Here is a 12785-nt window from a genome sequence, read left to right on the forward strand (position 1 = left end):
TAGTACCCCGAGCGTCGGCGTCCGCGTCGGCGTAACCACTTATGTTAAAGTTTTTGTAATAGTTTAAATATTTTCAAAGTCCATTGACATATGGCTTTGAAACTTTGCACACTTGTTCACCATTATTACCCCAACCTGTAAACAGGAGGAGGTAACTGTATCAAGCATTTTGACAGAATTATGCCCCTTTTTCGACTTAGAATTTACGTTAAAGTTTTTGTAATAGTTCAAATATTTTCAAAGTCCATTGACATATGGCTTTGAAACTTTGCATACTTGTTCACCATCATTACTCCAACCTGTAAACAGGAGGAGGTAACTGTATCAAGCATTTTGACAGAATTATGCCCCTTTTTCGACTTAGAATTTACGTTAAAGTTTTTGTAATAGTTCAAATATTTTCAAAGTCCATTGACATATGGCTTTGAAACTTTGCACACTTGTTCACCATCATTACCCCAACCTGTAAACAGGAGGAGGTAACTGTATCAAGCATTTTGACATAATTATGCCCCTTTTTTCGACTTAGAATTTATGTTAAAGTTTTTGTAATACCTCAAATATTTTCAAAGTCCATTGACATATGGCTTTGAAACTTTACACACTTGTTCACCATCATTACCCCAACCTGTAAACAGGAGGAGGTAACTGTATCAAGCATTTTGACAGAATTATTCCCCTTTTTGGACTTAGAATTTACGTTAAAGTTTTTGTAATACCTCAAATATTTTCAAAGTCCATTGACATATGGCTTTGAAACTTTGCACACTTGTTCACCATCATTACCCCAACCTGTAAACAGGAGTAGGTAACTGTATCAAGCATTTTTTTTTTACAATCAAGCACTAAGAATAGTCGAGCGTTGCTGTCCTACCGACAGCTCTTGTTTGGTACCATAACTCTTAAGGTATGCAACACATTGGCTGTTAATTGTTTGTTAATACACGTACTCACTAATTTCTTTATAAATGTTTTAAATGATTAGGGAAAAAGTGCAGATGGTAATTTCTGATATTTGGTTCATGCTCTGAATAGAATTAGTTTATAAGTGTGCACGGAGTGGCTTAATGAGGTCTTTCTCCACCAATAAAGCCTGAAAGTCGTCATCTGACCTGTACTATACTATGTTGGTGCGACGTAAAACCCAAACAACAAAAACATGAAATCAATGGAGTTATGTGAATTTACCCCAGCAAACACATGACATTGTATCAACATTGGATAGACGTTGGATTCCAACGTTGGATAGACGTTGGATTCCAACGTTGGATAGACGTTGGATTTTAGTTGTTTATTACTTTACTTATTTATTATTTACACAATATAATTATATAAGATATTTAATCTAATAGACATCGTTATGATATTACAACAAAAAAATATATAAAAAAAATTTAGAACTCTTTCACAAATTTTAAGCATTGCTCGCAATCAAAATATTTTATATATAATGCAGCTCATTTACATAAATGATGTACATGTACACATATATGAAACTCCAAAAGCTTTAAGCACATGCATTTAATTAAGACAAAGATCTTTAAAAATAATTGTTTTATTCCAGACAAATTATGACAGAGATGATGCGAGCCTTTCTGAAGGTTTATATGTTGATGTGAGCATCACCGACAAGTATAGTTTAAGGTTGGCTTTTTTAATCCTTAGATTCATTCTCTTTATTTTAAAAAAATATGTTTTAGCTGATTTTTATTTGGAATGTTCATTGTAAATCTACTACTCTAATTTTGTACTGGGCTCTTTATAAATATTTGCTTTTGAGATAGCCAACCCATGCCATTAGCTAGCCCAGTCTTGTTTCCCATGTCACACTTGACTGATAATACACTACAATACAGTACAGTAAGTAAAGCACAGTACAGTAAGTATAGTACAGTCCAGTCCAGTACAGTACAGTACAGTACAGTAAGTATAGTACAGTACAGACCAAACCAGTACAGTCCAGTTCAGTGCAGTAAGTATAGTACTGTACAGTAAGTACAGTACAGTGTATAGTACAGTACAGTTAGTATAGTACAGTAAGTATAGTACAGTACAGTACAGTACAGTCCAGACCAGTAAGTATAGTACAGTACAGTAAGTACAGTACAGCACAGTCAGTATAGTACAGTACAATACAGTAGAGTAAGTATAGTACAGTACAGTATAATACAGTACAGCACAGTAAGTATAGTACAGAACAGTACAGTACAGTACAGTTTATTTGCTTTAAACATTACAAAACATGGCTGACGATAGATTGTTTTTCTTTGCAGCGTCACCACCATCTACTACATCACAATCACTGACCGTAACGATAATATCCCTATATGCAGTCCTAAAATTTACAACTTTAACGTCACGCGGACGACTGCAATTGGAACTGTTCTGGCTACACTCGCTTGTACAGATGCTGACATATCATCTCCTAACAATGAAATCACGTACTCGTTCATCACCAATGATGCAACCAGTAACTACTTCAATATCAGTGGGTCCGATATTGTGTTGTCGGTAAGGTTTTTGAAATATTTCTAGCACCATATATTGCGATATCAGATTATATATATGGTTTTATTTTCCATATTGTACTAGTCCAATATCGTTTTGTTGGTAACATTTAAGGCTATAATACTATTTTTTTGTTGTTGTTGTCGGGGTAAACTTCAATTACTTGAATGATTTTGTGTTGTATGTTTGAACACGAACCGATTGTCATATCATGTCTGTGGCTTGAATGAGACTACTTACGTTTTGTCTTTTTTAACATCGATAGGTTACAGTATAAGTTAGCCAATGTAATTGTAATTCATATCTTGATATCATGTGACTTGTAAACGTTATACCGATATTCTGTTAAGTTTTTCTTCTATACATAGAATACATATAAAGTCCAGTTTTGTTGAAGCTGGTGACCTCAGCACACAAGTATCATCAATAACATACTTTTCTACTCTCATTTACCGTTTCTGGAAAAAAGAGTCTCTGGTTTTACGGAATTCTTTACAGACATAAGACCTCCGGAAAATATTAAATACATTATTTTTAAGTCTCTTTGTGGATAAAGTTTTATATATGTTTTACCATTAGCTTAAGATATTTTGAATCCTGTAATTGAACATGTATGTTATACATGTATTTATTTCTTGGTTAGTACCTCATGGACCTCGAATATGGCGGCGGACCGTACACCGTGTTTGTAAACGCAGCCGACGGCGGGAGTATACCGACAACATCAACTGTGACTCTAACTTTCACTATACCAGAAGCTACAACCCTACCACCAACTACTACAAATGTGCCTAATCCTGGGTATGATGCTCTTTCCAGCGACGATTCACTTACCGTCTTCTTGATAATCGCCGCCTTTGTTGCCGGTATATTTGTTATTTATTACTACTTATTACTATAACACATTGAAAGAGTTTGATTACTCAAACCTTCTTTTTTCCTCAACACCAAGTGTCTATTCTAGATGGGGGATTATTCTAGATGGGGGGATTCACTTATATTTTTGAGAATTCCCTCCTATTTTTGTCAGAAGCAGGGTGGAAATTTCACAAAGAGAAAGAAGGAAAAAGATCAATTAATGTAATAAATTCTCATTTTTCGATAAAAATTACCCGTTTTTTTTTAAACTGAACACCTTGGATATAAAATCTACTTTAACTTACATCTCTGTAAGTTTGTGTAACTTTGGCATATTTCGCCACTTCCCGTGTCTTATGACTTGATACGACCAGGAGCAAAAAACAACAAAAAAAACACTTTTCTTATAGATATGAGATACGGAAAGTGGCAATATTTGCTGGACGAACTCGAGTATATTTAGAGGGGATTAATTTGAGTAGACATTTTTTTCGCCAATACAGCCCATCCGTTTAAGATTGATATAGTGCCAAGTTTATTAAAGTTTGAACCTCAGTCCAGGCAAAGATATATAATCTACATATAAGTGACTAAAATAGTTATTATTTTAGATATTGTCAACGCCTTTTCCCAGCTTTAAATATTGTGAGCAAATGTAGAATATTTCAGAAATGTTTATATTGATATCAATGATTTTAACCCTTTCCCCCATGAGCGTATTGTGAAAAATGGCCATTTTCACTGAAAAGCCTCCTCTTACAAGTTCAAACTGCTATGAAACTATGAAAAATGCTTCAATACTAATCAAACTTGGCACTAATGTTGACTGGACCATTGCCTTTGTAACGACATGCTCAGTCTTAAATTTCCTGTTACCATGGCAACGAGAGGACATCTCAAAATTGCCAAAAATCACTATTTTGCCTTGATTTTTTCCATCAAATTTATTTCAAAGTGCTGCAACTTCTCAAGGGATTGAGATAGAGTCAAAGGCTTTTCAGCGTTGGTTTCACGTTACCTTATGATCGACCTGGGGTCATTTTAAGCCTCTCACAAGTCCAAAATTTTCTTGGCGATGAGGGGGACTCCGCCCCCTTCAAACCCCCCAAACAGAAGGGTGCACATCCCCCTTCTGGCAACCCCTGATGTATCTTTTGGATGGGGGGCGGCGCCGAAAAAGTGCTCACTTTTTTTAGCAACATTTCTCAAACGAAAACATGTGTTTGGGGCCCAAATAGGACATTTTTTCACTATTTCAGACCTAAAAAAGGGGGGGGGGGTCGAAATTGAGTTGTTTCGCGTATATATGAGGTAAAGGGTTAATATCCTGCCATGTCTGGAATATATTACTGAGAGACTAGAAAAATAGCCATATGTGGAACGATATGACAGGGTCAGTTATTACATATTTCACTTTGTATTATTTCTAACAAAGGATATCTCTTTTTTTTCAACAGCGTGTATTCTGGGCTATGTACTCATACTTTGTTGGCGATGGAATACATTTGGAAAATGTCTGCCAAGCAAATGTCCTGACAGACATGATTGTGCGACATGCTGCGTGTGTTGCCCTGGAGATGAGTAAGTGTTTTTGTTATTGTGTACTAAGTCATTGAAAGTTGAAACACGTTGATTAAATGACAAATCAAATTAAATTATAAATAGCTTGCTTACGTTTAATTTTGAATACTTAAGAACGATAACTTTACAAAATAACTTTCATTGTTTCAAAATGACCGTGTCCGTTTTATGACTGATAAAAGTAGACAGTATTTATGAATAATATTATTGGCCCAGCTGAAAATAAAGATATTAATGTGTTTCATGCAAATGCTTCATAAGTTTTGAAGTTTTCCAGGCTCAAACATGTAAAATTTAATCGTTTAACTTTATGCACCCATGTACACGATTGACGCTCATATTATACACAGGGAGGAGACGGTGTTTACTTTTTGAAATGAAATGGAATGTTAGCCAAGTTGTGTTTTAGGCGACGGAGCAGGATACAGGAATTCCATTTCATAAATTAACCACTGACCACCTGTGTATAGCGTTCATACTATGATAAAACCGCAGTGGAGTCCCTTTCATGTACACTATTCGAGGCAGACAGTGAAAATTTAAAATATATACAAAATATATGTAATAAAGTTTTATATATGATTTTGTACATTTATCTCTTTTTATTTTGCTAGTATAGAGAAAAACAGTATTATCGACAACGAACTACCAAATATTGGGAACAAAAAAGGTAATTTACATGTATATTCAGGCCTCGACATTAGCGGTGGTCCATTGGTCCGAGACCACCTGATTTTGGCAAGGACCACCTAATTTTACAGGCAACTGGTCCGTTAGACCACTTGAATTTTCCAAATGGTGCAGGGCTCATTTGGGAGAATGGTTATTTGGTCGAAAAACGTGTTCTATAATTGTTGTTTAAAACCATTTCTCCGTTGTACATGTATATGTTCATTCATCTCATTAGTTCAAAAGATCTTAAGACATCTATAACTTTTTATTAACTCGCTTACAGTGTAGTTAAAAAAAGTAGAAAATTATTTTAATAATTAAAGCTATAAAATTCATTCAAATGTCTCTAGTACTCCATTGAATTTATAACATTGTATCACTATGGATATCGGATAAAACACATGAATAATGGTGCAAACAAGGCAAAGGAAAAAATTAAATATCTAGTAATCTTTGGCTACTTTTTAAACGATCAGAGATCCATTTTTTTCTTATTTAAAGTACTTAAAAAGGTTATAAATACTTTGTCAAAATAAATATATTTTCAACAAACAAGCATGTATAATAAATCTGTGAGGAAGATAAGCCTCAATTATAATGTAGGATTTTTCAGTTTATCATTAACATTTCATTGTTTCAAGACAAGAATATAATAACTTAATAGTTTAATAAAAAATGTTAATCTATAAAAAGCAATTATTATTCTTAAAAAATGTAACAGGAAACGAGCAATGAGTATTTGAATAACAGTAAGGAAATAAGTCATTCACAAATGTACGAAAGACCGGTAGGGCATTTCAACTTCATTGAATTCCCATTTCATCTTGATGAATTCACAATTTTTAAACTTCGTGCAATTCCCGTTTTCAAAATACGGAATTCACGATTCAGCTTCATGAATTCACGACTTCAACTTCACGAATTCACGATTTCAACTTCACGAATTCACGATTTCAACTTCATGAATTCACGATTTCAACTTCATGAATTTACGATTTCAACTTCACGAATTCAACTTCGTGAATTCACAATTTCAACTTCATGAATTCACGATTTCAACTTCATGAATTCACGATTTCAACTTCACAAATTCATGATTTCAACTTCATGAATTCACGATTTCAACTTCACGAATTCAACTTCGTGAATTCATGATTTCGACTTCACGATTTCAACTTCACGAATTCAAGATTTCAAACTTCACGAATTCACGTTTCAACTTCATGAAGTTGAAATCGTGAATTCGTGAAGTTTGAAATCTTGAATTCATAAAGGTTGAAATCGTGAATTCTTGAAGTTGAAAATCGAGAATTCATGAAGCTGAAATTCAGGAATTCATGAAGTTGAAATGTCCCCCAACGGTCTTTCGTACAAACGGTTTCACTTTTCCCTAACTTGCGTTGCGGAAGAGGTCACTTAATAACCGAAGTATGAGTACTGTCATGTATTTTTCACTGAGATAATAAATACTAAATAGGATTACAATGACTTACTATCTGATCTAAGATTGAAATAGAAAAAATACATGTTTTCTTCAGTTGTTATAAATCTAATAATAAATCTGTCTCTGTCACTAATTTTAAGTGTAGTTCTTCTAAATCTGAAGTTTCCTTAAAAACAAATGAGTAAAAAAAGATGGACCACCTGTGTTCAGAAAGGACCACCTGAATTTTGGGTTCAGTGGTCCGGCATACCACCTGCTGAAAAAGTTAGTGTCGAGACCTGATATTTATATATAACATTATATGTTGCACATAATCTCAATTAATTTTTTTTCTGAAAATAAATTCGGGCGTTTTTCAAATTCTTAGCATATGGCATACATTGCAATTATCTGATTTTCTAAAAATTAACCTTCTTTGGCACCAGGGTCTTTCAAATAGAATTTGAAAGACCCTATTGGCACTACATGACCAGATGCTTTAGACACATTGTCTCACATTGTTACATAATTTCTTTCATGTCGTATTTTGTTTGATAAAATGACATGAAAGCATAAAAAAAAAAGAAGAAAAAAACAGAAATCGAATATAACCAATCAAATTGTAGTATGGTCTATTATTATCATGATAATTATTATGATATGATATTGATATGATAATGTATTATCTTACAGGGTTGCCTCTTGGATTCGAAGCACCAAACAGCCGACGGAAACCAATATATTGAAAGGATTTGTTGTTACTTTGTCTTGGTATATCATCTATAACTGGTTGACGCCGACACTACATGAACACAAGATTTTTTTTATCATTTGAGCCAAGCCATGACAAAACCAACAGTGCCTTTGCGACCAGCATGTTTCCAGACCAGCCTGCGCATCCGCGTAGTCGAATCAGGATCCATGCTGTTCGCTATTAGTTTCTCTACTTGTTTTTTAAGCTCACCTGTCACAAAGTGACAGGGTGAGCAAAAGATCGCTTTTCATCCGGCGTCCGTCCGTCCGTAATTTTACTTTAAATGACATCTCCTCATAAACCACTAAGCCAATTTCATCCAAACTTCACAGGAATGTTCCTTTGGTGGTCACCTTTAAAAATTGTTGAAAGAATTTAATTCCATGCAGAACTCTGGTTGCCATGGCAACCGAAAGAAAAAACTTTAAATATCTTCTTTTAAAAAACCATAAGAGCTAGAGCTTAGATATTTGGCATGAAACATCTCCTAGTGAGTGTCTACCAAGTTTGTTCAAATAAAAGCCCTGGGGTCAAAATTGGCCCCGCCCCGTGGGGTCATTGATTTTCCCTATATGCATATAGTAAAAACTTAAAAAACCTTCTTTTAAAGAACTCAAAGAGCTATAGCTAAGATATTGAGCATCAAACATGTTCTAATAGGTGTCTACCAAGTTTGTTCAAATAAAAGCCCTGGGGTCAAAATTTGCCCCGCCCCAGGGGGTCATTGATTTTCCCTATATGCATATAGTAAAAATAGTAAAAACTTAAAAAATCTTCTTTTAAAGAACCAAAAGAGTTAGATCTAAGATATTTAGCATGAAACATGTTCTAATAAGTGTCTACCAAGTTTCTTCAAATAAAAGCCCTGGGGTCAAAATTGGCCCCGCCCCGGGGGGTCATTGATTTTCCCTATATGCATATAGTAAAAACTTAAAAAATCTTCTTTTAAAGAACTCAAAGAGCTATGGCTAAGATATTTAGCATGAAACATGTTCTAATAAGTGTCTACCAAGTTTCTTCAAATAAAAGCCCTGGGGTCAAAATTGGCCCCGCCCCGGGGGGTCATTGATTTTCCCTATATGCATATAGTAAAAACTTAAAAAATCTTCTTTTAAAGAACTCAAAGAGCTATGGCTAAGATATTTAGCATCAAACATGTTCTAATAGGTGTCTACCAAGTTTGTTCAAATAAAAGCCCTGGGGTCAAAATTGGCACCGCCCCAGGGGTCATTGATTTTCCTTATATGTGTATAGCAAAAACTTAAAAAATCTTCATTGAAAAAAACCAAATAGCTAGAGTTAAGATATTAAGCATAAAACATCTTTAAGTGAGTGTCTACAAAGTTTGTTCAAATAAAAGACCTGGGGTCAAAATTGGCCCCGCCCCGGGGGTCATTGATTTTCTTTATATGTGTATAGCAAAAACTTAAAATCTTCTTTGAAAAAACCCAAATAGCTAGAGTTTAGATATTAAGCATGAAACATCTTCTAGTAAGTGTCTACAAAGTTTGTTCAAATAAAAGCCCTGAGGTCAAAACTGGCCCGGCCCCAGGGGTGTCATTGTTTTTAACTATATGTGTAAAGTAAAAACTTTTAAAAAAATCTTCTTTTAAAAAGCCCAATGAGCTAGAGCTTAGATGTTTAGCATGAAACATCTTCTTAAGGGTGTCTACCAAGTTTGTGCAAATAAAAGCCCTTGGGTTAAATTGGCCCTGCAATGTTGGGGGGGAAGGACCTATATACAGGTGAGCGACCTCAGGGCCATCATGGCCCTCTTGTTTTTTTTAAGGCCCTTTTATTTAAGAAAAAATAATACAATACAAGAATACAAACCATGATAACTTTAGCATTTTCATTGATATGTAGATAATTGAAAATAAATTTCTCTACTTGTTATAGGGTTTGTAAGCGAACAGCATGGATCCTGATCAGACTGTGCGGATGCGCTGGCTGGTCTGGATCCATGCCGGTCGCAAACCCATTATGTTGGTTTTGTCATGACGCGGCTCATATTCTGTCGGAGACAGTTTTGTATAATTTACGTATATGGTCACTAACTGAAGGGCATCACTAGCGTTTTTGCTAGATTTGTTATTTATATTGTCTTGTTCATTGTTGTAAATAGACATTAAAGGGACTCCACTAAGGTTTTTTAAAGTGACATGACTGGAAATATTTTCCCCAGTACCATTTGATGTAGGTCTTGGATCTTTCCCCCACCCCGTTTTTGCAGCATAATTATTTTTTATCACAAATTTGGCTAAGAAATGCATTAACTATCGATTTTTCAATTTTATTCTTAGTATATTTCTTTATTATCTTTGCAGATGCATTCCAATAAATACATTTCACTTGATCTATGTACAACATTCAAATTATATGTTTTTTGACCTCAGTGGAGCTCCTTTAGTAAACATATTTTCATGCTATATTTTTACTTTTTGTATGGCTGTATTATACTGTCGTTATTACTACATTTGTATTTATGTCTCTGCCTTGTTTGGAGATGTGGTTTAAAAATATTCTATAAAAACATACACATTTACCCTGAGAAACATGTTTTTTTTTTTATTAAATGAAACCATTTTAATATTTTTCACTGCTATGCATTATTACTTCCGAGAGCCTTCATTGATTTTTATCAGGGGAGAGAACTAGAACATTACGTTTTCTTAAGTCTATATAGATTACTCTCACCTGGGGAATATCGCAAATTTTTTTTTGACCAGGTGAGATATAGAAATAACGCCATGTCACGTACCACTGGACGATATACTATAGTACTTGTAAAAAGTTTACTCGAGGTATAGTAATTTATAATAATGCTTACGTGTTGAAAGTGGTCTCATTTATCATTATTTTTATTCAGGTTTTTAAAAATATTCATTGGAAATGTTTATTAAAACTTGACATTGATCTTCTAATTAAAACATTACATACAATATTTATGGAATTTTGTAATGACCAGATATACTGTTGCAGTGATAGTTGTCAATTAATTCCAATGTCTTTTTTCAAAGAACTGTGAACATTTCTTCAAACTCATCACAAGAGAAATGAGTTATGTCCCTTTTTATAATAAAAAAAATTCTCATAAAAAATCGAAGCCAATCAGTGTTTATTGAGATTATTTTTTCATTTAGGCTCAGACAGTTTTATCATTAAACGGATAAAAGAATAATATGTAATTAAATCTCAACTTTCGTGATTCTGGAAGATCATCTTGTTTGAGTTGTATGAAACTGTAAATTGAAGTAATATATTTTCATAATTTTTTTTTAACTACAGAACATAGAAAGGTGAAATCACATTTATCTCACTGGATTAAAAAAGAAATTCCTTGTTTGAAGATTCTGTAGCATTAGAAGAATATTGCAATTTTTGTTATTCACATGATATTGAAGATGAATATCATTTTATGCTTATTGCTATAGTTGTGTTTCAGTTTATACAAGTTTTTACTGTAGACGTGTTGGAACTGGAAACACCCCCAGCGTTTTTCACTCAAATTCGGCCAAGAATTGCACAGACATTCCATTTTCAATAGTACTTTGCAGAGTTTACCACTTCATACGTTTTTAAGATTTTCAAATTTTATGTTTTTAGGCCTTTGGACCTCAGTAGTCCCTTTAAGAAAAAGAAATTTACTTCCTTCTCAAGTTGTTATATTGAATATGTTTTTATAATATGTGGTATATTGTTTGTTAGAAGTCGTTAATAAACTGTTTTGTTTTGATAGTCTTTGTTTTATGGTCTGAAAGATTCCTCTTTATGATCCGTATGATACTAAACGACCCCCAGGTGCACCATTCACAAAACTTTTATAGAGGTTAAATAGACAATTCTAACACTCACGTGATTTTGTCACTATAGACAAAGAAGGAAAAAAAACTGGTGTTAAAATGCCAATAAACACCGGTTAGGGACTACTTGTATATGCGCTGTTATGTTTTCACCCTCGATTGTATAGTTTAAGCAACAATAAATAGCATTTTTATTTATATTTTCGGTTCGTATAATGTTTTTCTTTTCATACAATACCGAAATAATATCTCACATACACTAACGCCACATATTCGATCCACATCAGTTTATAAATATTTTGCCAAAACGGCGCCAATCCGTAAGCAGCGTAATGACGTCATCGTAAGTAAACAACTCATTCATAAACAAACTGACGTTATTTCATACAGACAAGAAAGATAAATGGGGCACTGATGTAAACACAATACGACATTAAGTTTTTATTGTTGAAAAGTTGATAAAATAATGTTTTTTTTCCTTATTATTTCTTTTGTTTAATAATTTCTATATCTTTGCAACAGTAGGGTGCGAAAATCGAACAGCGTTATACCAAAATCGGCACCGGAAGTTATTTCCACTTGAAAAATAACATTAGTGATTTTCCTTTATATTTCATCGTGTTAGAATCAAAATAACACTGGCCTGAGAGGTGTATGTCGGCTATTTAACACCGGTTTTGTCGTTTTGATGCGACAAAATTAACCACTCAGGCCTAAGGCCTTCGTGGTCAATTCCTACGCATCAAAACTCCAAACGGTGTTAAATAGCCGCTATACACCTCTCAGGCCGATGTTATTTCTTAAGTGTATTCCTATACAATATTACATAAATCGAGAGAGCCCCTGGGAAATGTATTCCTATACAAGATTAAATAAATCGAGAGAGCCCCTGGGCCAATTTTGATTCCAGGATGCTAAAACATGATCTCTGCACAAATAATATTCTGCCAAATAGTTTTCATTTTCTTTTATCTATATAAAAGTTACATAGCAGACACGAAATTTTGAAATTTATACCAAGACTGAAGCTGACCTTGACCTGAAGGTCAATTATTAACAATTCTGCAAGTTCCATCAGTTATAAGGATACAGAGCGGACACAAAATTACAAACAGATGGATGGATGACCAGGTGCAAAACAATATACACCAAATTTTCCCCCAAAGCATAAAAAATGCAGTAATAC

The 12785-nt window shown here is 33.9% G+C and overlaps 1 protein-coding gene across 2 annotated transcripts in view; it reads left to right on the forward strand.

Moving 5' to 3' along the window:
- Positions 1–7868, forward strand: part of LOC132723562 (uncharacterized) — a 29898-nt gene extending 22030 nt beyond the window's left edge. For both annotated transcript variants that reach the window (XM_060708299.1, XM_060708300.1), the window contains exons 8-13: positions 1565–1644; positions 2274–2511; positions 3152–3374; positions 4824–4947; positions 5562–5617; positions 7736–7868. In XM_060708299.1, the coding sequence (XP_060564282.1) occupies positions 1565–1644; positions 2274–2511; positions 3152–3374; positions 4824–4947; positions 5562–5617; positions 7736–7788 (774 nt within the window). In that variant the 3' untranslated portion in view covers positions 7789–7868. The remainder of the gene's footprint in view (positions 1–1564; positions 1645–2273; positions 2512–3151; positions 3375–4823; positions 4948–5561; positions 5618–7735) is intronic.
- Positions 7869–12785: the final 4917 nt, after the last annotated feature.

Source organism: Ruditapes philippinarum, unplaced genomic scaffold (genome assembly GCF_026571515.1).
Source record: "Ruditapes philippinarum isolate M1 unplaced genomic scaffold, ASM2657151v2 ctg3342_1_1_1_1, whole genome shotgun sequence".
Taxonomy (NCBI): domain Eukaryota; kingdom Metazoa; phylum Mollusca; class Bivalvia; order Venerida; family Veneridae; genus Ruditapes; species Ruditapes philippinarum.